Source organism: Taeniopygia guttata, chromosome 3 (genome assembly GCF_048771995.1).
Source record: "Taeniopygia guttata chromosome 3, bTaeGut7.mat, whole genome shotgun sequence".
Lineage (NCBI taxonomy): Eukaryota > Metazoa > Chordata > Aves > Passeriformes > Estrildidae > Taeniopygia > Taeniopygia guttata.
In genome coordinates, this window is record NC_133027.1 from 31,469,309 (window position 1) to 31,497,186 (window position 27,878).

Genomic DNA, 27,878 nt, shown 5'->3' on the forward strand with positions numbered 1-27,878 from the left:
TACTGTTTATTTGTTCATTGTGCCCACAAATCAGATCAATTGGATAGTTCACCAGAAAAAGCTTTTCATCCTCTGACAATATTCCTAATGAAAATCCAGCTCTTCTTATGTTATCACAGTTAAAAAGAAGAAAAGAAAGAGAAAAAAATAAGCAGAACTCCCAAAATGACAACAGAAAATTGAAAATAGCTCCAGGCATATATAACCATTTTAGCTATAATTCAACTTTTCTAGATTTCTTTGCCAGCCTTATTTTGATAAATAAATATATACATATATACAGAATAAATATGTAACTTCCTATTTTCTGAATACAGCGACTAAACTTTAAATCAAAGGAAAATTATAGGAAGCTAGATTAGGATAAGAAGTCATCATCAGTTGTCTTGATTTTGTGTTACAATACTATTCTCTTCTACAGAAAATCTAATCTTGTAGTTTACATATCAATGAGGCCAGTATTGATCATAGTACATTTTGATTTGGGGCTGTAGGTTTGTTTTGAATGAGATAAAAACTTCTGTAACAGAAGGGAAGAATTTTATCACAGAATTTGTACCATATATAGAGGCATAATAATGCATTTCAAAGTGGATAGAGGCAATGGGAGGGGGGGAGTATCACCAGTAAAATGAGTTCTGGAGAGAAGGAAAACCCTAATCTCAGCTAAAAAGTATTCCCATCCCTGGATCCCTCTCAGTTCTTCTGGTACTTGCAGATATGTGCCTTAAGAAAGCAAAATAATTCCTCACTTTTGCTTTCTACCTCCTGGTCAGTGCTTCAGAAAAATCATGTATATGTAGAAGTATACTTTTCTTCTCCTTAAGTGCCAACAGTGGCTTGCAACTATTTTGACACAGATGAGAGTGGAAGAGATGCAGAGAAGGAGAGATAAGAAGCTTAGAAGAATGGGCAGCATTTCTAGTTTGACATTACACTGATACCAGGTCAATTTTCTAAATGAACATACCTTGCCATGTTTATGGTGTGAATCACAGTGAGATTTTCCTATGTGAGAACCAAAGTTATTTGCTTTCCATCTTCTGTTGGTGAAGTTCAACATCAACATGAAGCCACAGGCATTAATGCTTCAGAGGCAGATTACATACCATGAAGCAGAGCTGAAATCAAGTGTTGTCACAAGGTGAAAACAGAATGAAGAAAAAATCTTTTCATCTACGTGTGTCTCTGAAGTGGATACTTGGAGGGGATCTTGAAGTGTTTGTCTGCTTCCCTCAGGAAGTAACTTGAAACCTGAGCAAAACCACTATCTTAGAACATATTTCCCTATGTAAAAACTAGAATCTCCTGCTAAAGTATATTTTCTGCCATTTTCTGTAATTTGCCCTATAAAGAAGTGGCTTTCTCTGTGTTCTTTTGAATTAAACTCCAAATTCCCAATTTCAGATAAGATTGTATCATCTAAGTGAGGAAATTGTCACTGAGCAGTAAAGTTCTGATAGTCGTGCATCCCACAGTATATCTATGCTCTTTTTTTGAGCTCACTGCAGCTTAAAGAGCTCTTCTTCTTCCAGCTGATTGCCCCACATTTCACCTTCCAAGACTGGTCTCAAGGTGTTTTTCTCTCATGGTTGGATGACCGAAGTTAAGGTAAAGATTTAGGAAATAAAATCTTGTCCATTACTCTGTTGATGGAGAATATGATGATTCCCTGGAGCTACTGAGTGACTAATAACAAGCAGACAGTGTTGTGCAAAAAAACCCCTTGCTTGGGAAACATGGACATTTAAGCAAAGCAATGCTTAAATTGAGCCTTTCAGGTTCAGAGCTACCTCATTTCAGAGTAGACACTGCCATTAAAAAAAACCAAAAAAACAAAAAACAAAACCCAAACCAAACCTAAACAAGCTAAACAAAACCAAAACCAAACACAAACAAGCCAACAAAACAAACAATCAAACCCCAAAACCACACATTCCCCTCACTCCCCCAATCTGTTAATCTGTTCTTAATTTTCTCAGTCTTTTTTTGTTTGGAAATGCTGGTTGAATTATTTTTCTCTCCATCCTTGTAGTAATTTTGTGTTAAAATGAGAGATTTCTTATAGGTCTAGCGAGTGTGGATAGAAAAAGCAGATAAAAAATGAGAAATAAAATATGCTGGGCAAGGCCTTTGGGATAAGGATGGTTTGTTTGTTGTCTTTCTTGAGAACACCATTGCTTCTTTGTATAATTCTGTTTCTTTTTTACAAGGGTTGTGACAAGCTTTTCATGCAGTGTCAGGCTTTTTTTTTCCCCTGACATTTCATATTGATTGCTTGATTTATTGAATGACAAAGATGCATTTCTGATCACGATTCTTTTACCTCATAACATGACTTTTTAAAAAAATTTTTTAGTGAAAGAAATTGTGCTTATTTGATAAGAAATTAGTTCTAGACGGAAGTTTGAAATAATTATCTAGAATTCAGTAAATAATCTATTATTATTAGACTGGATAGAAAGCATGGGAATCAGAAAGGAATACTGGATGTCAGGAAGAAACCAGCTAGGAGGGAGTCATCAACAGGTTTTATTAAAACAAGCCAGAGAATGTGTTCGTTGAATTTTAAGACAAAACCCACAGGCAGATTTTGTTGATATTTTATTAGAGCTGGTGTTTATGCTGCTAGAGTACGATTATGAAAGTGATTTAGAAAGTATGTCAGTTCCTGGTAATCTAGGGGAAGGACTCTTGGGGATGGTCCTGTGCTGAGCCGTGAGTTAGACACCATGATCCTTGTGGGTCCCTTCCAACTCAGCTTATTCTGTGAACGTTCTGTGATTCAGTGAGAGATAAACTTGAGGATAGAATAGTTTTTTTGAGTAGCACTCACTGCATGACAAAATGTTCACACAATGATATGACTGGAAAATTGTGGCAATTCAGATTGCAAGTTCATTCCTTTCAGAATACGTAATGAAAATTTTCAGCACTGTTAGAAACTGCTATAATAACAAATAGGTATAAATTGGTTACAAATAACTTTTATATTTGTATCAAAATTACAATAAGGTTTCTAATAGTCAGAACAGAGAGAGAAGTATCTTAAACCTCTCAGAGCATTTAGGGAAAGAACCCTTTTTTCTTGTTGTTTCTTATCTAGCATAGTACCCTTTTGCTGTTTTCATAGGATTTATTTTCTGATATTACTTTTTTTGTATTGCCATCTCTTGTTCATCCAAGTGGAATGCTACAAGATACCAGATTTTCTAATGGCAGATTCAGAAAATTAGCTTGGGATTAAGAATTACAATGAGTCTTACAGCTATAGCATTACCTCACAGCTTTAACAGGCCACTGTAAATCACATGTTGTTCTCTGTTTTCTTAGAGGAGCATTTCCAAGTATTGGAAATACTTGTGTCGGGCATTGATCTCTGCAAGAATGCTTCATATTTACACATGAGCTTCCTTACCTGTAGCTTTCTCTATTTCATTATCTTAAGTCTGTAGGGTTTCAAAATTTTTCCTTAACTTTAGACTGTGTGTACTTGAAAAGTAAGTTTCAGCAGCCTAGCAGAAGTGTGATGGTCTGTCCTGCAGCTTCCTCATTAGCCTTGCTTGTCTGTTCAGTATTATCTCTGTGAGAGTCTTCCTTATCTGGGTTGGGGTTTTTTGCCAGAGCAGGCCCTTAGATCTTGCTCTGCATAGTTGTGATGATTTGTGAGGATAATGGCTCTGTTGCACTAAAAGAAGAATGTAGGGAGATTGACATTTAGAAGGAATTCTCTTTTCAGCCAATCTAAAAAAGTCTTTAGTGAGGCAGCAGGAATGGTCATGGTGCCTTAGGGATGGTGACAGGATCTGGGCTCTTCACCTGACACCCAACAGGAAAGAGCAACGCTGGTCCCAGCAAAAACTTTGAGCTGCTCCTGCACCCAAATGTTTCTGCAGCAAGGGGTGGGGAAGAGGGGGAGGGAGATGAGCAAGCAGATGAAGAATACTGAAAAAAAAAAAGAAAAAAACCAGATTATTTTCATAAAATGAGCTCATTCTTTTAGTAATGATACTCAATTCTTTGAAACTCTTTTATTTACTGTTGCCGTCTTGCTGAGGAATTCACTACCCTTAATAGAAACACGGTTCAGTTCCAGTTACTCATCTTCCAAAAGATTTCCTAATAAGGGCTAGTATTTTCAAAGTCCCAGTGCTTTGTTGAATTAGTGTTACATGTGGTTCTTTTCCTTTTCCTGAAATGCAGCTTGTGACTTTTTCTCCTGTTATGCAGTTTGGCTTGTACGCAGAAACATTGCTCTGCTTTTCTATTTGCAACTTCTCCCTAGATTTTTAAATAGAGATATAACTGCAGCAATAACTGCTCTTAGGGCTATTTCCAGTATGTAAGTAGTGTGGGGTTTAGGAAAATTTATAGCTTTCTGAAAGCATAATCTTGATTATGCCTAAACTATGTCATGTGTATATTTTGTATTATTTGTATAATTTCAAAATATGTCAAATATATTTAATAAGTGTAGCTTCAATGCTATATTTATATTGTATTTTCTTATGAAAGATCTTAGAAAAAGGCCTACTTATAGTTCTGACTATATTTAACTGAGCTCTGTTTAAAGAAGATGTTTATTGCTTTGTTATCTGATTCCCACTGTGTTAACAAGCTTTACTTTGTGCAAGTATAAACACAGAAATAGTACCAAAATTATGATAGAAAAAGGAAATAGAGTGGTGCCAAAGGACTACCAAGAGGGAAGAAAATTGTACTATCTTCACATTAAAAAATTCTATGTAAATGCCTCTCTTTAAGAGAATGTCAGTTTAAAACTTGTATTTTATTACTCTTCATATGCTTCTTGCCTGATTAGATCCACAGATTTTGTTCTGGAACTTGTAGAATTTTCGAGTACCTGCAGTCATTCAGAGGAAAACTGCACTTCCTGTGGCACAGGAATTCATTCCTTTCTCATGGAAGAATAAAGCCCTCTTGGTTTAGAGTCAGATGACTGAGCTTAATTTTGATAGACCTGAATTTTTTTTTTTCTCTTTCAGAAGCAGTCCTTTTCTTATCTAATATAAACCTTGATTATTTTTTTAAAAATTTAGATAGCCTGTTCAACACAGTATATCAGATACAGGTATCATATCTCTAAATTCAATAGGGCCAAGAAATTATGTAGTTTGGTATATTTTAGAAAACAAAACTGACTTTATAGAAAATCTTGACTATTTTTTTGATCTTGGGGTTTTTTTTTGGTGGGTTTTGTTTGTTCGTTTTTGTTGTTTTGGGGGTTTTTTTTGAAGGGGTGTGGTTTTATGGGGGTTATTTTTTTTTCATTTTTAAAACATTTTTAATAATAATACTTTTGATGATAAGATTTTGGGAGGCTGAATTTAAAAAAGGTTCATTTAGTGAATCCAAGTAGCATTAGATTTAGAGACATTATTTTAATCTTATTAGGACTTTTACATATGAATGGGAAGATAAGCTTTGAGAGTTTTTTCAGTAATTTTTTTTTGCCTAGGAATAGAACTTTTAGCAACAGAATCCAAATAAAAAGCAATAAACTTAACCTAGGAAAAAATCTGTTGTTTCAAGGAAAATAATAATAATGGTTATTACAATAATAATAAAACTTGCTGCTTTTACTGCAGCTGATTGTTACTGTATTTATAAAAAAAAGCTGTATACATATATAAGGTAGCTATACAAGTCTGCAATACAGCTAATAGGACTTAGGTACTCCAAATTCTGTACCATAAGAAATGAAATATGCAGAACTCAGTAAAGTTATAAAAAAATATTCATATAATTTTTTTAAATATAATTTTTGCAAGTTATTAAGGTAGATGAAAAATTATTGTAAATCAAAAATTTATTATTTGACCTTGAAAGCACAAAATTTAGATTGAGTATTTCCTAAATTATGAACAAATATTAATAACATTTTTAAATAAAATGCTACCAGTCTCAGAGCAGGTATCAGTTCACAAAATGTCTCAGTTGCTGAATATTTTTTTTTTTAATTTCAACTGAAAACTTTCACCCAGCTTTTTTGAGCACTCTTGGCATATAGACTCTCCAGTAGGAGCTTTGCATATGGATAGGAAAGAGTCTGAGCATACCTGAGGCATACCCTTAAAAGCAACTCCTTTCTCCAGTTCTTTTCAGATATCCAGAGGGAGGTTGGGTTCAGCTGGCTGAACACCAGGTAACAGCAGCATTGCAGGACACAGATGATAAACAGTGACAGGCACTGGCCTTGGACCCACAGGCATCAGTCAGGCAGTGCTTCTGCTCCCCAGGGCTATTGGCCAGTCCAATGTTGACTTTGTTTCCAAGAAGAGAAGGAGCAGCAGGTTAATGTAAACTGTGTGACAAAGGAATTAGATCTCTGATTGTATAATTTTTATTACCCAGAGTACTCTTCATACTTCAGATGGCATGTGAATTAAATTAACATAAGTAATAACCACTTTGGCAAGTCTTAAAATAGAACAAAGATGGAAGAGATGAAAACAGGCACCTCGTATTACTTGCTAGTCCAAACTTGCTTCCTAACAGCCAGTCTGACACACAAAGAGAAGGGAAAAGGGGGATTGAGGCACCCACTTCATTTCTTCATCTTCAGTATAAAGCTTGGCTCTTCAGTGGCATCTGCTTGCATTTCATGCATAAACGTGGGTGATGTGCAGTGTTTTTTATCCCCTGGAAGCGTCTACTCCCTGTGCTTCTGAATGGCTTTCACCAAAACATACCAGAAGTCGTTGCTTTCTCAGCAAGTCAGTCAGAATCTAGTGAGAATTTTACAGGTTCATATTTGAATAGATCCTTTTAATTTTACGCTGTATTTTCCTTTGTACAGGTACTGGCATTTAAAGTATTTAAATTAAATTTTGAGCAATTTTTGACCACTCCATTTGACTAGCCAGTTTGTTGCATGTTAAATTTTCTTTAAATTGCCGTGAAAAGACAAAGAAAAAAACAATGCCGGAAGTCAGAGATGATCAAATCTCTAAGTCACTGGCATGTTGTCAAAGTACAAATATTTTTTTATCAACCGTGGCATGTTTTTATCATTTTCATTAGGCTTTTGAATGTTCTGCCAGCTTTTCTTTATTTTGATAAGCAGTTTTTAGAAGTGATTTCTGTCTAACTTCCAAAAGGAGTCCAATAGTGCAAAGTGATGTTTGTTTATATCTGCATTAATTTCTCTGGTGGTGTTAGGTGCTGAGTATGTCTGTTATTTGGTATAACTTACTCTGAGTACAGCATAAAAACACTGTGCAATGCTGAACTTGAATTACTGTTTCCTTTTGTACAAACCTCAGTACAGTTACTTACACCTCAGTAACAGTACGTGTGGCCTCTGTGTATCCTCAGGTCTGGCTCAGCTTGCTTGAATTCACTGAAATTGGACAATTTGTTTAGATTTTCAGACTGAAGTCTACAAATATTTAACTGCAGTGCCATAGAATTAAGACATTCAAAAGGCTAAAAGATTAAACTATAGTATTTGTTCAATGAACTGTTGTGGTTTTATCCTCAAAGTTACCTTGAGAATTGCTTTGAAATTACTTAATATTTATAGACATATTTGATGCTCACAGACAGACACTCATATATAGTTTATTTCATTTATCCATACAGCCATTTTTCATATTGCAAAAAATTCAGTTTTTGGTGTCTAATTACTTCAAAAGGTTCACTTTACCAGGAATCTTAGAAATGAGAAGTTTTAGTTCTCAGAAGCTCTGGATGTCTGGCCATCCTAACAGAAATTCTCTGTGTGATGAAAGCTTGACTCTGCTTCAGGTCGAGCCAGGGCAGTGCTGAGCCCAGAGGAGACAGTTGTCTTTCTGCTTTAATTCTGTGATCTGTGAAGAACAAAAGTTTCATGGTTAGATAAGATAGGGTGGGTGCCCAAAACAGTTCCTGCCTTTGAAGCTTGGGTTAACTTGGGTTAAGCTTTGATTTTATGTAGTGCTTGGAATATATCAGTGTGAAACACTACTAAAATTCTTGGGGGGTGGTGGTGGTGGTGGTGGTGTTTTAATAGTGGATTTTGTATCTTTGACACAAAAGAATCAGTGTCTTGGGAATCCATTTATTTTGTATGATTTCTCTGGTTTCAGAACAGAACTTGTCAGATTGACAAGTTATTTTAACACAGGTGCATGCAGATAGATTTCCTGTTTACAAAACATGTTAAAATATCCAAAAGCTCTTCCAGGCAGGAATATCAGGGTTGCTGTTTTCATTACTTTTGCTTTCACATGGCTCTTGGTGGCTTTATTTATAGTTCTGTCATTTTATTAGATTTGATGGTGTTAAGTGTTCTCTCTCAGAGCATAGCCAGACTTAAACACTGAATTAATTAGGGATAGACGTGACCTGGGATTTATGTATAAAAGTAGATAAGTTTGACCCATTACTATGTCTTTAAAAGTTATTCTACTAACGATCTTCTGTCTGAACAGCTCATTTCTAGAGTTCATGGTCAGGGCAGGATGAGGAGATTTCTTTGACAAGGCTCATCTGCTTTCTCCAGTCTGGACTCCAAACATTACCTGGAAAGATGTTCAAGGGACATAGAAAAAAACTTCCAGGTTTTATACTGGTAGGGTTGTTTTGCTTTTTGCATAATAAAGTTTTCCACTGAAGTTGTATTTATTGATGGAAAAGAAATAATTCACCAGAAAAACATTTTGAGTGGATCGGTTGTCTTTAACTTAGAGGCACACCATGTTAGGGACTTCTTCTGCCTAGGCAGAGATACTCCACTGCACTGTGAAGGGGTCACTTCAGAAAGGTCACACACAAGATCCAATCTAGTAACCAAATCTTGTCTCCAAAGTCTCAGCAATGGTCCTTGTGAGGCACAACCACACCAAGAGCTGGGTTTGAAAGAACTGAGTAGCATTTATACTGTGATTACTTTTCCTCAGGTGTTAAAAAATTCACAGCTCTGGCTACATATCACAGCAAGAGAGCTATCATCTCTAGCATGTGTTGGAACAGACAACTTTAATATTATAGTCAGGAATAGGGATTATAGTCAGGAATTAGCTCATAGGATTTGAACCCTTGTCATTGACTGGGGAATCCAGAATAAAAAGTGACTGAGAAGGTGGTGGAGAAAATGTGATGAGTTTGAGTAGCAGTTTACAGTTTTCTTTAACAGCATTTACATAGTTGCAAATACAGTTTTATTTATTCTTGCACAAGAAGTATTTTTATGCTCCATGCCTGCATATAGGCCTTTACCCTATACTGTGCATCTTGGAGATAGCTATGTTTATAGCCAACTTGGAAAAATGTCAAGAAATTTGATGGGATCCCCTTTTAATCAAGGCACATGCTCTCCCAGTCTGCCTCACAGTAGTTGCTGGTCCAAAGTTTGCCCATGCCGAAATGCCAGGACAGTGACTTTTCCCAAGAATTTAGATTTAGATTGTAGCAGGCTACCACAATACTATTTAAAGTTTCGTTATTTGGGCCAGGGGACACTCTATAAAGGGCAAAAAGCCCTTCTCCAGTCCTAGTCTTTGTGGTCCAGAAAAAAATTTTTGTGTGCAAATGCTGGTGACTGAATATTTGCCATAATGTATTGTTCCATTTTTAATTTAAAGAACCCAAGGATGCATCTAGAAAGACTTGAGCACGAATCTTCTAGCCAGTAATTCCCACTGCTTAGCTCTTTAAGTAATCCCATGATTCCATCTCTCTCAGATTGTCTTTTTCTCAATAGACTTACATGGTACAGCTGTATTTCAGGAGTTGGAGAGGGATTGTGGGATATAGAACATGAACCCTGTCCTTGACAACTAGAAAGGCACCATTTTTTCAAAGAAGTTGACCAGGAAAAGAAAGGGTAGCAGTAGTCAAAACAAGTATACACGTCCACAACATAGCTGCCAGTTTATCACTTCAGGCTTGCTTTCTAGCCAGCAGAAAGAAATGTTCACTTCCACACATGCCTTAACCATCCTCAGGTGAATGTCTGAAATAGTAAAAACTAAGTGCCTCCTAAAATGTCTGGTTTTCTGTATGTGTTTTAAAAGGAGTCTGGCATGACTAGCTCCTGTGCAACATCTATAAACACTTGAAATTTAGTGAGCTGAGTCCTACTTGGCCTGTGCCCAGCCCCCTTTATTTCTGCTCCCAGCCCTTTCTTTGGTCTCCTTCAGAAGCAAGGGCTTTCAGCTGCCCCAGTCCTTCATGTCCTGTAGCTGAATCCTGGAGGTTTTTCTATTGCCTGTCTTGCAAGGCAGGCACAGGGCAGAGTTGCTTGGATAGAAGAGGTCTTCCTTAAAAAATAACCACCACTAGGCTACACAAAATAGCCACATTCTTGTTCTTCCAGCTCTACATGCAATAAGCAAACTGTGTCAGAGCACCAGCCTTGAACCTGATCTGGCTGGGTGGTAGCTAAGTTCAAATTACAAATGCAAGAGTGCCTTTGGCACACTTATTTTCCATAGGTACAACTGTCTAAAGATTTCTGATTCCTTTTTTGTAAGTCTTGCTGAGATGCTGTAACTCTACCTCATAACTGGTTTCTCTCATTTGCTTTGCTGATTGCTCAGCATCCATAAGATGTAAAGTCAGCTTTCTAAGATTCTGTGTGAATGCTAGAATCTGTGTGAATGCTAGTCAAGAGGCATAGTTATGTGTGTGTCTGTGTCTTTTTTTGTATTAATTGTTTACATGAAAGGAACCATTAATATGTTTATGTTAAAGAAAGTGAGGTTGTCAGCCTCAGAAGTAGTGCCATGAAAAATGTTTAACAAGTCCATTGGTTGATTGTTTTAAATGTGATCAAATCTGGTGATCTCCTTAAATATCCTAATTTTTCTGATGAGCAATTGTCATCATTAAAAGTAATACTGTGTAATTGCTATGAATCTTTCCAGACAAAAAATCCTGAATAACCATGTAGATGGAAATGACACAATGAATTGTAAATTTATTGCAACTTGAATTAGTTGTGCTCTCAGCATAACTGTCATGATCCAAGCTGTTCCTACATCGTCATCAGTCAAGCAGATTATGCAATAATAGCACATGTAATACAGTGTTTATGATGAAAGTGTAAATAATATTAAATTTTTTGGGTACTATTAATAAAAATATTACTTTTTTCTAGGATATGGTACTGCCAGTTTTTGCATGCTGGGAATATAATAATGCTCTTAGACTTCAAAGGGCAGGAGGGGAGCACTGCAAACTGCAATGTGCTGTCACTCACCCAGTGCTGCCCTGGGCCCGGTGCTGGTACACTGAGCAGTAAATATGTTATCTTAGTCTTAATGGGGGGTTGTGTGTCAATGCTTTTGTCAATACTATGCTTTCTCAGTATTGTTTAAATATTACTTTTTGCTTATAGTTGCAAATAGTCTGTTGCTAAAAGAGCAAATATTTGTACAGCATGAAGTTTAGTTACGTTAAAAGTGAGGAAGAAAAACAGGAAGGCAAATCAAATGTCCAGCTGGATTAGTGGTTGATCCCATAAGGGAGGCTGAATGATGATAGAGGAGACTGAGAGGGAATCTCAGCAATGCATGTGGATATCTCAAAGATGGGTATCAAGCAAGGGGTAACGGCCATAAACTAAAACATAAGGAGGCCCACCTCTGCATGAGGAAGAATTGTTTACATTGAGGGTGGCAGAGCACTGGCACAGGCTGCCCAGGGAGGCTGTTGAGTCTTCTCTCTGGAAATATTCAAAACCCACCTGGAAATGTTCCTGTGTCACTTGCTCTAGGTGACCCTTCCATGGCAGGTGTTTGGTCTGTATGATCTCCAGAAGTACCCTCCAACCCAAACCACTGTCTGTGATGTCAATTTAGGGTGACAGATGTGACATCTCCTGACTTTCTTCTCATGTTTAACTTTTTATCTGTGTTCATGTGGCACCCTCAACTACAATATTGACAGTACTTATGACAAAAGCCAGATGCCATAGAGAAGTTTTTGTTAAAAGAACTATGTATGAAATGAAGTTGCAAAACTGAGAAGTGAACACTGATGCTTTGCATTGTAACATTCTTTTTCTACTTAAAGAGCTTCCCACAGGCATGCCAGTCAACATGTTAGTGCACAGGTGGTATCTATGCATAAAAATGGTCTCTACTGGGGGGATATGCTTATTTTTAAGAAAACAATTGGTCTGGAGAGTTTGATGCTTAAAAATCCCATTGATTTCAAGGCTCAAGAATTTAGCAGCCCAAAACTATTGTTCTGTAGAATAAATGGATGACCTTCTGCAGATTTTTTTTTCTGTTGTGCATAGTTATCTGTTCTTTTAGAGTTTTAGTAGCAGTATAGCAATCTTTTTGCAATCCTGTCTGGAGCAAGAACTGCTATGGCTACTATGTAAATATGTACTGTTGAACTTTGTAGTGCAATTTGTTTTATGTGCTCTTAATTTATTCTGATTTTTATAGTTCATGTCAGACCTCTTTAACAGTAGTGATGGTTCTTTGTTCTTTGCATTGTTGGCAGCCATAGACCTTAAAGCATTTTACAAAGGAACGGTAAGTGCCATTGTCCTATTTTATTGAGGAGCAAACTTCAGGACTGCGAGTGATCGACTGAAAATCCCACAGGCTGCAGAAGAGCCAAGACTTCCTAAAAAGCTTACAACTTTAACTGCAAGATTAAAGGATATTTTTAACTGTTTGTTTACCTAGGAGCATGTGATAAGAGAAACAGTAATATAGTGTGCATGTATGTGTATAACCACTTGTGTGTAATCTTTACAGAGGGGTATTGTTTTAAGGAAAGAGTCTGTGGGCCATTAAATTTCCATACTTTAAAATCCATCTATATATTACTTACATATTAAATGTGTTTATTAATGTTTACAATATAAACCAGGACAGTGTGAGCTTTCTTGAAATAGGGATCTGTGGCTGAAAACAATATAATGTTTGATGACCAAACATGCTAAAGTGGGACTCAGCTCTGTGCTGCTGGGGTATAATGTGGGCCAGCTTCCTTTAGCATCTTCATTTCTTGTGTCCTTCCAGTAAGAATGTTTCTGTTTGGGGGATTTTAATTAATTACTCTAAAGAGGTTACTTGCTTTAAGGGTAAGTACCACAGATCACTCCTTGCAGTGTGAAGTTAGCTAAACGAGCAAGAAGTACCTGATTAGTTGATGTATTTTAGTGATATTATCGAAGGTATGTTGACCACAAGCTGAGTCAGGACCTGACTGTAAGAAGATTCCTAAAGTCTTTTTAAGCTGGGAACTCATTGAACCATGAAGAAATGCATAGGTTATGTGAACAACTCATTAATTAAATTAAAACAGATTCATCCATCACTGGGTTGCCTTGCAAATGTGTATGTTTATACTCACATCCTTTTGAATGTTCTTTTAGCTCATGTTTTGTACTTCAGAATGTAGTGTGGTGACATTTGTTATCCTACTTGATGGCACAGTGCTGAACTCTCTGTAACAAAAAGTCTTCATTACATTGTAGTTTTTTTTACCAAAATAATAATTATCACTGTCAAGGTTATCCTTACAAAATACCTGAAAATACTGTGGTTACCTGCCTTGCTGAATAGGAAGGTGGTATGATAAGAGATCATTTAAGTGTACACAAGATGTTCTTTCCCTTTGTAATTCTGAAGAAAAGCAGACCAGAATTTCACCATGATCTGGATTGGTGCTTTATTTATCATTGTGTTGCTGGGATGAATAGAACAGAACATAATATAAACTCACAGATTGAGAGGTGAATTAAAAACATAAGACTTTTTATATAAATCATATCCTAGTAGCAAATACTTCAAATTTTCAGGCACCCTTGTGCTGGAACAGGAGTTTATAGGCAAGTTAACTTTGGTTTCCAAAGTGTTTTATTTTCCTCACTGTTGAAACAAAAAATGTCACATTACAAAATATTAGAATTTTCTTCAAATATGATGTATTAACTATCCTCATGATGGTGAAGTGCAGTGCTATGCATGGTTCATGGGGAATAGCCCCATGGAGATCTACGCATGATGAACTAGGACTTGGTGAAAATTCTTCATGTTTTTGTGAATATGTAAGACAAAAATCTTTTTCTGGATGTAGGGGAAAAGAAAATAATTAACAACACCATGTACTTCAGATTTTTTCTAAATTACCCATGCTTTTATATTTCATTTGATATAATCAATGACTCTGTGTAGCCTGAAGTTCCCTTGAGGATGACAGAAAAATGTATAGAAAAGTTAAGGCCTTTGAAAAAGTTTTGGTTTTCATTGGGCATCTTCCTCTTTCCCAACGTGGCATTACACATACTGCAGTCTTCAGAGAAAGACCATCACTGGGCAAGAGATAGAAAAATTGATTTTACTTAAATATTTCAATGGAAAAAAAGAAATTATTCTAAGAATTCTTCTGACTATATATTGGAAGATCTTGACTTGAGAGAAATGCTTTCAATTTTCTGTTGGAATATGTTCTTGTTAAAAATTAAATACATATATTAGAAGCTGAGGAAAATAGGAGACATCATGAATAAAAATATTCTTTTGAAAACAGTATGCAATCAGGTACATTTTATGAAAAGATTATTAAGTAAAATAAGTTTTAGATTTGAGTCATTTTTCAGTGACATTGGCTCCTTCACTTCAAAAGAAAGTGGAGATTGGGTTCATTACATATCTTCAGTGCTATGTCACTAATAGGTAGCGTAAATCTTGTGATTGCAGACTCTTTTTCAAAAATATTATTTTTCTAATATCTGACATATTAGTTTTAGTATTTTTGATAGCCTAAAGATGATTATATGATTAATAACATATAATTATGGTGATATAAAGGCTGGGAAATAGTTATTAAAATATCTATGTATAATATTTGAGTTTATTCAAACTCATTTTTACATTGTTCTTATTCTGGAAGTAGCTGTTTATTTTAATTTATCAAGTAGCTTCACAAAATTTCTGGTTTATGATATTTGTATGCTCTTGATGTCATTAATTGTGATTTTATTAGAAGCTGGGTACCAATTAGATAATCGTATTATGTCCTGTCAGACCTTACTTAGCCAGGAAGGTAGTATTGCCAGCTTTATATAAACAAGCCAGGCTTTATACACTTTTTATTCTTTGTTGTTTTATCTCATATCATCTGTCATATTAGATTCTGTTGTACCCATGGAGTTTTAAAGTCTGACCTCTTATAGAGGGTATAATAACAAAACTGCATGTTTCCTTTAATAATATTTCCTAATAATAAAGCAAGACTGTGCTCTGATCTTCGATTTTACCTTATGTGATTTTGATTCATTACATAGGAATCTTTTTTTCTGTTAATATATTATGTTTAGTTCTTATTTTTACAGCATCTTATCTGCATGGAATTTATGTGTCTTACTTTTCCCTGCTATTTAATTGGCCATTGCTATTTCTAGACCAACCTATACTCAATAGCAACTATCCTCTCACACTTCAAACACACCCATAAAGAACCACTCTCATTAATGATCACAATAATCCTAGGCAGAAAACAGAGGTTTATCTGTCAGTTCCAAGAAAAAATACTATCTGAAATAATTTGTGTAATATAGAGATAATAAGAGATTAGTGCATCTGTTCCAAAGAGCCTGACCTTCAAACCATTAGCTCTGCAAGATTCAAGCACCATGGTGTAATCCTGCTATGAAAGGCAAGTTTGTTTTACTTTTGTATTTTATGATCTTCATCCATGAGCTAATATATATTGAAATCCCTGGAAAGATGTAGTACGGCTTGTCTTGAGTAATAGAGTCTAAAGTTACTGTAAAAGGCATGTTTCTGTTTAACCAATAGTTAATCCTAGAACCATGAAAAAATGTTTGTTAATTATATTTGGATTTTGTGCTGTGTAAAAAAACTCTGGGCAGCCATCTTTTTCTCTGCTATCCACAAGTAAATTCAGGTTTTGAAATCTGTGGTTCAGACTGCCTGATTGATTATTGCAGATTTTCATGTTTGTTATTATGATGTGGATTTCAAAATTTCCCTTTGTACAGAGCTGTGCAATTTTCTCCTGTCCTTTCTCATTTTCTTTGGTGCCGATGCTGATGTGCAAGTTTTATTTTCCAGTTTATCATCAACTGGTTGTTATTTCTTCATATGTGATAGGTTTGTTAGTGCCCTCTACATCAATACAGCAGGAAAATTTAATGCTCAATCATAGTGTCTGCTTTTGAGTTACACAGGGAAGAAAATGGCCTGTTAAATAGTTCAGAAGTAGTGAAATTACTTTGTATCGTATTTTTGTTATTAGCATATATGGAAAAACATTTCTGAATATTGTATTAGTTCAAGACAAGTGCCTTTTATCCTTAAGCTTACTAGTATTCATGCATAGTTGCATTAAAATATGTATTTCATATAATGTTCTGTTTTATTTGGCACAGCAGTTTGGAAGTGTTTTCACTTCAGAAGAAGTCTGGGAGGGAATCAGGTTTTTTTCTGTAGAAATGGGCTGTATTAGCACCACTTTTTTTTGCCCATCTCATTCTGCCTTGTGTTCGAAAGGGCTTTAAAGTTTTGTAAATGCTCCCTCTCTGCTTCTATTTATTAGATGTAATTCAGATGCTCTCAGATACTGTTATATATATGGCTAATTCTCCCATGTGCTTATATTTCTCTTAGCTTTTTATCATGTCTGTAACATATTATTTACATGATAAATCTCTTATAAAACAAGCTGAAAGTCACAATAAAAAAATCGTGCTTTGTAGTAAAAATTTAGTCTAATTTACTAGGGAAATCACAGAACAACTCTTCCTGTATTTTTTTTTTTTTTGCCTCGTGTCTGTTGACTATTGTCTCATTCTCCTTTGAGAAAGGCAAGCGCTTCCTTGCTAAGCAAGGTTTGTACCAAGAGAAGAGAGTTGGGGAGAATGAGAAATGAGCAGCCTTAGGCACCTGAAAAATAACCTGGAATTGTATTTGATGGCAAAATGCAAGGTGCTACAGAAAATCCTGATGTCTCATACTGCTCCCTACCTTGCCCAGATATCAAACTGATGACAGGCTTTTTGTGCTGGTCTCTGTCTGTGGCACAGCTGAGCTTTTGTGTCTTGTCAGTAGTGTTTTCCTCAGAGCGTATTTGATAATGAACATAAACCAACAATATTGGATGCAAACCTTAGGATTTCATAGCAGAGTTATGCCAGAGCATTCATTTGGGAAGTTTGGCTGAACTATGTGTCTCTGAAGCAGGTCGTTGTGTGCAGTTGTCCACTTTCAATAATATAAACACAAAGGGAACAATTATATCTTAGAGTCATGCAGTGTTTATCTAGCACAGATCTGCTGCCCAAGGCGTAGATGTTTTTACCCACAGATGGCTGTAACTAATGCAAACCAGACTGAGAGTAATGTCACAAAAAGCTTGGTGGAAATGGAAACATTAAATTACTGTCTCCCTCACTACTTACCTGTCTTAACTACTACTGTGAATAAAAAGCTGTTTCAAAAGATAAATTTTTGCACCAGGACCACTATTAACTGATTTGAACTCTAGTTGATCAAAAGAAAGAGTATCTCCTGAGTTTTCAGCCTCCTTTCTGGAAGTTATTATCTGGGCTGATCTCAAAGGTGAGAGCTATTGTCTGTATATCATCACAACCTAGCTGGTATGGAACTTTTGGTAGTTGCATTTTAAAAGAAATTCAAAAGCAAAGTAAGCATTAACACAGGTACTTTGCCTGAAAAAGAGCATGGTATAGATTACTATAGCTGAAACTTCAGTGGGATCACTGATGGTGGTACAAGGGACAAGGTTGTAAAAACAACATGCAAAATTTTGTCTAAATTTGTAGGTAGTTTAAATAAAAGTTTTTTTGAGGTGTGGTACGTTGGAGGCTACCAAGGAAAATTTACTTTGTAGTGACTTTAATATTTCAGGATTAAGTAGTGGAAGAAGAAGCCAAGTTTTTGGTCAGCCTTTGTGTTACACATCCAGAAAAATAAGTCAAACAGTTTTAATCCTGGGAAGGGGGTTTGGCCCTGCACATAAATATTTGGAATTATTTTTCCTGGGACTAGGAGAAGAAGCATAAAGGAGGAAAGGCTGTAACCCAAGGAGCTTTCTGAGAGGATGTAGAGCCCTGGAACTTTCCCTTTGTGTGTTTTTTATTTCAACTTTAAATCTTTGTTGAGTTACCCTAAGCAAGAACCTGTGTAGGAGAAAACTTCTGTACACCTGACACAAGTTCAGTGCTTTGTTTAAAACTGCTCAAGGTGGCAGGCAGATCCTGGAGCCTTTGCCAGGCTTAAGACAGGTCTTGGGAGGCTGACATTCACACATTAGCAGCTCTCAACATCAGCATTTCATTCCTACCATGGTATTTATTGTATTGAGATAAATCTTTCCATTTAATAATATTTTGGTGTTTTTTTTTTTATTTAACACACATCATGAGAGAATTACATAGCATATTGCTATGTATTTTTGAAAAAGGCAATGTCACCTTTGAAGCATAATTTCTAAAATTGTCAAGAAAATAACTTCATAATTTCTAAAATTGTCAAGAAAATTACTTCAACTACTGCACTAAATAGGAAATCTGTGCCTAAGCAATGGAAATACATGGACATTTCTGCATAGGAATGACATGAGATATACTGCATCACTACTGAGGAGAATTTTGAGTTTGTCACCTCTACAGTATTTGCAATCTCAAATCCTGTTATGTATTTATTAGGTGAAATGAACAGTTTAATTTGTGGCATTTTTCTCCTTAATTATTTTATGATACTTGAAATAACCAGAACTTTACCATAAGTAGAAAATCTACAGAACTGTGTTGTGCACACTTTAATTACTTTCTTCATTATAATTATATTTGAAATAATTCTCTTCTTTTGGCTTGACAAATGCTAAGTAATTTCCTTTTTCCTTTCTGGCTCTAATCATCCTGAGAAGGCAAATTGGTCCCTACAATTGCAAATGCCAGTTGATAAAGGTGTGTTAAATTAATTAATTCTTAACCAATTGCAAAATGAAAGTATAATAAATTTCCAGAATAGAGTATCAGAGAAATCAAAAAATTTGACATAGAAACAAATATTGCAAAGTCTGTTTCCTCAAAAGGAAGTTTAAAGATGAAAGGAGCAATTAAAAAAATGAAGTTTGGTTCTCAGAATGCACATGGGCATTTCAGAGGCAGTGAAACTTTTTTAACTCTGTGTGCTCAGGTCCCTCTAAGACAGTAACATCATTTAGACTTTTCTGCTGCATAACTGTAACTTAGTATTTAATGCTAATTTGATGCTTTCTCAGGTTTGCAGTGCTTCAGGTGCTTTTGTACCAAAATTCATGCAAAATGAGTCAAAATCACCAGGACAGAGAAATGTGAGTCTGAATTTATCTGACTCCTCATCAAATTTTGACCAGCAGCATTAAAAAAATGCATTGACCACGGTTGCTAAGAATATTTTGTGCTCTTCTCTGCTTGCACATAACTGGAATATGCACTGCTGACTAAATTTTTTAACCTTTCAGCAATATATTATGAAGTGCTAGCTAGCAGGTAGTTCAGTACTTTTTTCTCTGCAAGGCCCTGTAATGTAATTACAGTTGTATAAGGAACTTGTGAGTGAAGCAACTTGATCATTCCTCGCAGTGCTGCAGTGCCAAGTGGTTACAGGATAATGAGGGAGAGGCAACGCCAGGACCCCAAAGATTTATTCTACCCAGAAACTGCACAAGTTATTTAAACAAAGGTGAAGCTGCTTTAGGTGCTGGCTGCTTGCTAAGGATTAGATCATGGCCAATGTTTAATTTTGCTTAAACTAAAGGTAAGCTTGTATTTTCTGTGTTTTACCATGGTGAGCCTGTTCATGAGTCCTGCTTTAGCAATGTATGGTGGTCTGGAGTTACTACTTTGCAATGCTGCAGTCACTAAAGAAAAACCGGAGTCGTGAGATACAATGTTGATCTGATACATTAGAAATTATCTCTTAAAGGCAGGTTATTAACACGTTTAAAGGGAAATGTGATATTCACCTGGGAGCTGATGGTAGCGGTAAAACAAAACTTAGAGTGCTTGGAAGTTGCAGTAGGAGCAAATCAAACTACTGAAAAGGTAAAGCATTTTCAGATCGTTTCACTGGTTGGTAACTGAGATGAAAAGGAAGGGACTGTTTCTGAAGCTATAATGTCTCCTGATTAATATGCTCTGTAATTGTATTAGGGTTGCGCTATTATTCAGAAACTTTTCAACTGTACAAAAAGGCATGTAACATGTTTTACTGGAAGATACTTTAGCACTAGTGGTTTTGACAGTGTTTCAATTTACAGGTTTTTTGGAGGCTATTAAGATAATTAGACTTTGGGCTGCCATCAGGTACAGCACATAGTTCTCAGGAAATTTTTTGAAGATGCACAGTAAAAGTGAATTTCTTTATTAGTCATGCCTTATAAATTGTCATATTGGTGGTATCATCTTGTAAAATATTGTCTTTTATTAATCACAATGTCATATTTTAATAATAAATGCTTAACTATTCACAATGTCAAACACTTGCTTAAAAGGTCTCAAATTTATTAAAATTGTAATGGCTACATAAAACCACAAAAGACATCAAGTTACTTAAATATGTGTAAGTTCCTAATGAAATGTTGGTTTTGTTTATCTGAAAAATCTCCTTTTTTTTTTTCTGCACTGCATTTCATTTTCCCCTGCTGTATTAACTGCAAGCTGTGCCCCAGTACCCTTGTCTTGGACAAATGTTATCTCTATACCATATGTCAGTTCTCTGAGAGGGCTTGGCTGGTTACAAATAATGTTGTAATACAGGGCTATGTTTTAAATTACAAATGTTATTGTTGAGGTACTAACAGCTCTTCTGAGCTTCTTATTTCGCTCTGCCTCATATTCTCCTCCCATCTAACAAAAAAGCCAAGAGTGTATGAGAAAGTGAGTGCTTGATATTTTATAAACTGTTTATATAGTAAATAATTTGTTAGAAACATGGGTCTGTTGTTTAAATAATTGAATTTCATTGAAATAGGCTTTAGGAGATGAAGAACATGGCATGTGTACCTATTATCAGCTTCACTGACATATTATGGTTTTATATAGCTATTTGCATATGTGTGAAAACAAAGATGCTTTCATTTCTGTATGTTTATAAAGTATACTTAGCACAATCCCAGAAGTAGAAACTCATTGCTATAGATAATCTTTGCCTCATTTTGGCTGACAGACAGTGGATCTTTCCTCTTCATTGCAGCTATGTGGACAAAACAATTAATCTTCATAAAGTAATTTCAGAAGTCATAACTGATCTTTTTCTGACAAGACATCCTTGCTTTGCCTTAAGATACCTATGTCCTGGTTAAACACAGGTTTTCTTCCCTGACATGAAAAAATCATAAGTATCAGAACAAACATATAAAACACATGCTTGTTTCTACTCTTATTTTTTTATTTTTTTCAGTAAGTATGTCTAAGATATCTAAAGGAGATACAATTTGTAAAAGCAGTTGCTTAAAGTTTTGAGACCACTGTCAGGTAGTAAAAAGTGGCCTGATTTTCCACTTCTTGTTTGCTTTTGTTTTGATGCTTTGCACTGTTCCTGTCATTTGCTCTCAAAGTTCAACTTCTGTTTCATGCAAGTCAGAAGGAGATGTTGGATAAGTTACTTTGAAATCTAAAAATGTTAAGAGTCTGACTCTGCAAATTTGATTTTCAGTGAAAAGTACAGTCAAAAGGTGAGATTCTGCTGTACACTATCTAAAATGCCATCAAAGCACTGATACAACCATTGACATCAATTCAGTGAAGTCTTCTTTTCTTAGGATTGGTGCTTTTTGTTCCATTGCTCTACTATATGTCAGAAAAATGTATCACATATATGAAGGGACTAATTGCATTTTCTTTTATGCATTATCTGAAAGTATTTATTGGGAGTGAAAGGTGTTTGCCATATGAGTTTGTGTCTTCATAAATACAGTTGTGAGATACAGTTTATTCCAGTTTATTTCTGATAAAATTTCTCCTCAATTAATTGCCCCAGCTGAAAAGTTTGAGAAGGTTTTGTAATTTGTTAGTATAATTTTTGTTAGATTTTTTTAATAATTAGAAATGGGAAGAAGTATATGATGGTTTATATTTGGATTTTAAAACTCAAGATCTCATAGAATATCAACAGCATTATTATTTCTTTCAATATTCTTTGAATATTCTGCATGTTATTTGGAAGAAACACTTAAAAAGACAATTACTACAATATTTCATTTCTTTCTACAAAGATCATTTTATTCAGGAGAGTATTGCACAATACACAACTTGAAAGTAAAGGGAAATATTGCATGATATAAAGTCTAGAAACTTTTATTGTTGAAATTTGTATTTAAATGTCAAATTTTTTACTATTTATCTTCTAACCATAGTTACTATGCACTTTCAGTCTTAGTGATCAATGTACTGCTGAGTTCATCTGAGAGGTGTATACATTTAAAAAATTGAATGCTCTTTGAACTATTTATTTGTCTTCTGTCTCTGTTTTAGGACCATAAGCCAAGGGGCACTTTTTTAATATTGTTGTTTAAAAGCACTACATGCAAAGTGAGGGGGGTGCTGCAGAAATTGTAATCTAGCAGGTCTCCAAGCACCTAAATTTTAAATTGTAAAAATCACTAATACATTAGAAAGGTCCAGAAGAAAATGTGCCCCTTGGCTTTTCTTTTTATAGACCTTTGAGGTTGACCCTTACTATTCCAGTTGGCATAATGTTGTTGGTGTCTCATACAGTCAGTGTACAAAGCAACCATATGGTCACAGCCCTGCCAGGTTTCTGTCAGAGCTGGCTTTGGGCTGTAGTCCTTTTAGGCTTTCTTTGGATGCAAGAGCGTACTTGATACTACAAATGAATTGCCCTTGAGCCAGCCATACAATGACACTTCTTATGATCCCTTTCCTTAGCAGATTTAGCAGTGATTTATGCTTTGTTCTCTGGTGTGTTCTTTTGAACCAATCATGAATTTTCACATACTTGGGTGCTGCATGTGTGCAAATTTGCTTCTTTTTTGGGATGCTAACCAACTAGTTGCCCTCAGGTACAATTCTGGCCAATGCTCACTTAAGGCACTTCTCCCCATAAGCAGCACAAAGAGGGTCATGTCAGGATGGTCTTCTGCCCTACAGTGGTCTCTAATACTGTCCTATTGACTAATCTGCCAAGCTCATGTTCTTGCACATTCTTGTATGTCCCCTAGCCTTGACCCGTGGCATGTAATATGCACCTTGGCACCTCAGATGAAAGCTTTGCTCCAGCAGCCCCTCTCATCATTTCAGACTTCCTGAATGGAAACCGGAGCAAAATGTGTAACTGCCTCCAGGCACCACATGAAGCACAGAGGAAAAGCCAGGCCAATGGTGATGCCATATACAGCCATGCCTTTGCTGAGGCGGGGAATGCCTAGCATTGTCCTCTCTGAATTAGATTTACATTTAAAATGTAAATTTGAGGTATCTGTAGTAGGCCACCTTAAATCTCTAGATTATATCATTGACCCTCTCACTATAATTCTGTTGTCAATAGCTCCTGGCTCCTAGACTTCAGAGTGATTAGGATGTACAGAAATTTGGAACACATCAGATGCTTTGATATTTTGTGCAGATATAAGGTAGAGCACAATTGCTTTTTACTGTGCCTGGTCTTTGTTAACTTACGTTTGTCAGGGGAAACCAAAATCAGGGGCCAGTTTCTTGTCAGACCAAACAGGAATCACTATAAACTATTTTTATAATAAGTAGATGGAAAAAGCACATTGCACACACTCATCAGCATGTTATAGCAGGACTGTTACAACAAGCCTGTTGATTAATTGCAAAATGCTTACAAGCTGTGTATATTTTGTAGCTGCAGGTGGCTGCTTTATGATGCTTTGGCATTAATTATTAAATCTGCAAAAATAATCATCACAATTGCTTTTCAGTAGTTTTTCTCGGGCTTGTACCTTTTAAGCCAGGTATTTACATGTAATGTATGCACATCAGTCTGCATTTCTGCATACAGGAATCCTTACATAATTGACACAGCAGAGAAACAAACAGACCATTGGAGTAAATTTTACGTCTAAATGATATTACGTATAGAGACATCCTCAGTCTGCACAATGAATATAGTGTAATTTACACAGTGCGTGCAAATAACTGTAATGTATTATAAAATTTAATTGTACATGGCAAACTAATAAAGATTTGGAGTAGGATCAAGCATTCTCCAATAGACACCCTGACAAGAGCAGAAAATCTCAGTATGTCACAGCATAGATATTGAACTTGAATATTTTATGAACCTGCATTATTCATGTAAAGGCAGCATTTCAAAGATATGTGCAGAGCTGTTAGATTAAAAGTAATACAAGATGAAAGTGGAAGTTTTCTTAAAAAAGTATTATCAATAGCAGTGAGAGCAGTGGTAGTTGTTTGGATCCCTTATTTCATTGTGCAGTCAAGGCAGGACTGGAATTGTACCCCAGAGTTGAGTTCATTTTAGCAAGGCACCTTTAGAAATAGAAGCAGTTCCCAAATCATCTGCATGCTAAGCACCTCTCTCCCTCATAGAACTAGGTTTTGCTGAGAAGCTTACAGGAGCAGACTAACAAGATAAACCATCTTTTGACTTTTTGTGTTAAAATTGCAAAAAATAATGTATCATGTAAGATATGAGATGCATAAGTGACCAAGGTTAAAACTTCCAAAACCTGTGCAACAAGTATTTTGATTCTTATCAATGGGCAAAAGCAATTTTATCTATGCCCTAAAACTCTTGTTGTGTTTCGTCATTCTGTGGGGTTACTGTTATATTTCTGTTTGTACTTCAGAATATTAAGACTGCGGTTATAAAGGACTCTAGTTTTCCTGGGAAACATTGTGGGTATTAATAGCAGTTATAAGGGGAGGCAAAAAGATGCTTTTGATTCTTCAACCTGAAAAGTAAAAATGCTGATGAGAAGACTGTAAGACAGAGAGCAGTGACTTGAAAAGTTCTTGGAAAAAGACAATCTGGCACTTGCAGCTCAGCAAGACAAGGTTTTGGCCATGCACAAGGATTCCTATTTCAGGATTTGTGCTTTTCAAATCTGTGGAGAAAAGAAGTGTGTTTAAACAGCAGTACCAATGTTATACATAACAATGTAACATTACTCTTAAAAAAAAATCCGCCTGCTATTTTCAATCTCTACTGTGGCCCAAAGCTAAAATATTAATTTTTGTAATTTAGTAAATGGATATTTTTACAGTGATTATTTCTATGACTATATTTGTTATCTGTCCCAACAACCTGGCTCTCACCATGTTGTCCAGGTGGTCCAGAACAACGTATCTTTACCAATTTGTGCCAAGACCATGATGGTCTTGTAGCTACCTCTAGAGTCTCCTCATTTACTTTTCCTGATCCCTGAATACTCATAAGCAACCCTATTCAGCTGAACACATTTCAGGCTTTTATATCCTCCAGGTCATGCTGCCTGATCTGACTGGCTCCAGAAATGCAGGCAGCAGGTAAACCCCATAATCTCACATGCTTTCTCGGAGGACATGGAAACAGACACACTTTTAGATAGCTCCTGGCAAGAAAGACGAAGAGAGAGGGAGAGAGAGAGAGAGAGAGATAAAACAATATGGGTGGAAAATGCATACCTAGAGAAAACGTGAAAATCCTGCTTTGGAGTACAGCTCTGTATGTGGCTTATACTTCCAAGCTGCTTTTTGAGTTATTTTTGACACTCATCCTGCCTATCAGCTTTGATATGCTGAACACACCCTCAGTTTTTAAAGAGAAAGTTCAGGAGCAAATGTAGCATTTGGGTTTCTACATACTGAGTCACTGAAGCGCCACCTGCACTGCGTAAGAGTGGAGCCCAGTCTGCCTGGTGTACCTTGCCTACGCTACTCTACCTCACATTTAGCAGCATTGGTTAATGTGTTTTCAGCTGACCAAGGACTGGCAACGTGGATGAGCTGTAGTGGCCCACAGGAAAACCTCAGAGCTGTTGGCCTCAGAAGGGAGGAAAGGACCTGTGGAAGTAGCTGATCTCTTTTGGTGTGGCTTACTGGCCGTAGAAAAACAAACCCTGGTCCTAAAAGCTTAAGAGGGAAACCTCAGCCCCTTTCACTGTGGGCATATCTGCTCTGAGCCCAATATAGTAATTCTTTCACTTAGGCCATTTTTGCTGTTTTCCTGAGAGCTTCAAAGAGGTTACTCTGATAGTTGCATGGTATGATTTCTTCTTGACTTTGACCAGCTCTGCAGACCCAAAGGGCAAGGGCCAACTGATCTCCACGGCATGTTTAAACACCCCAGGGAATGGGCAGGCTGTGTGGGGGCTACAAAAGTCTTAAGTTTTATTGTGATGAATAAGATCTATCAAGATCTGTCAGTTTCAAACATCAAGAGGAAGGTGGAAAATTTTTCAGAGCAACTCAGTCTCCATAGCACGGGGAGATGGAAGAAATTTTTGCTTTTTCATCTGTTTCCCTGAGAAGATCATGAAAAATATGCACACAGACTTTCCAGGGGTGAATAAAGGAGCACTGAAATGAAGGGACAAATGCAGAAGAATGTTGTAGCATGTACTTATGTGAAACCTGAGAGAAAGTGACGTTACCCATTGAACTTTGGGTACCTATTTTGAACTAAATGAAAAAGACCAGGACACTGAACTCAGTGTGAAGTCAACACATGTTATTACATCACATGGAAACTTTGGTGGAAGAAATATAAAGATCATTGAAAACAACTGTCATCATCTAGAAGAGTAGTTTCTGCTGTATGACAGCAGAATTCACTCTAGATGAGCCATAATGCATAGAGAACCTGTAAAGGACTGGAAGCTCTTCTTGCACAGGGGAAACATGAAAACTTCAGGGTGAAAATCAAATTACATTTTAAAGGATGTGGGATAGAAGCTTGACCAAATGGATGAAGTCTTTAAACTATTTCAAAATATTTGCATTACTTTCTAATCCTACAGTTGCAAGCCTAGAGTCTGACTGCCCAGAGAGGTTGTGGAGTCTCCTCACTAGAGATATTCAAGAACTGTTTGGACACGATCTTGTGCAATGGGCTCTAGGAAGCAGGGAGGCTGGACCAGATGCTCCACTGTGGTCCTGTCCAGCTTAACTATTTTGTGGTTTCCCAAACAAATTCCCCAAGAGTTATTTCTGTTTTGGAACTGCTAAGATTATACCTTCTGTAAAGTCTACAGTTTATTTTGAAGACATTTTGTGGTGAGAAGTAAGATAATGTCAAAAGACATTATAATATTTTTGATAATAAGTATCTTAGTATTTAACATTTTTCTGTGGTATGCATGAAGAATTTTTCTCTTTTTATTTTCTGTGAGAACTATATCTTCTTTTGCAGTCACAACCTAGCAAGGTGGCTAGAGGCATATTACCAAGTATGTGGTTAGTAAACAGTATCACAACCTGTCTGCATTTCAGTTGTGTAAAGGCTATTAACAAGATATCTAATTTTAAACAGTTTGCCCTAATGAAGATCTTCAGGTTGCAGCCTTTTAAATAGAAGTCATTTCCAGTTTGTAACTGAGGAAGAGAGATTGCTTTGTAAATCAGAATAGTCTTTTTATGTTAGTAAATAGGAATGACCAAGTTAGATCCCTGTTCTTGGGTGAAAACTGCAAAGGAAGGCTTTGCTGTAAGTTATTCTAACTGTCACTTCTTTTTCTCTGCTTTCAGAGGCTGGCAGCAAGAAGCTAAAGAGCACGATACAGAGAAGCACAGAAACAGGAATGGCAGCAGAGATGAGAAGTCGTATGGTTCGACAGCCAAGTCGAGAATCCACTGATGGCAGTATAAATAGTTATAGCTCCGAGGGCAAGTAAGTGTCATTAAAAATATCAATAATGTAGGAGAAGTTTCTAATGTAGTAGTTTATTCC

At 36.2% G+C, this 27,878-nt stretch overlaps 1 protein-coding gene across 47 annotated transcripts in view; it reads left to right on the forward strand.

Moving 5' to 3' along the window:
- Nucleotides 1-27,878, forward strand: part of RIMS1 (regulating synaptic membrane exocytosis 1) — a 364,651-nt gene that overhangs the window by 327,346 nt on the left and 9,427 nt on the right. For 46 of the 47 annotated variants that reach the window (XM_072926549.1, XM_072926565.1, XM_041715055.2 and 43 more), the window contains one exon: nt 27,677-27,818. In XM_072926549.1, the coding sequence (XP_072782650.1) occupies nt 27,677-27,818 (142 nt within the window). Of the gene's footprint in view, nt 1-19,597; nt 19,761-27,676; nt 27,819-27,878 lie in introns of those variants that run through there. The other variant, XM_072926564.1, reaches the window with a different exon arrangement.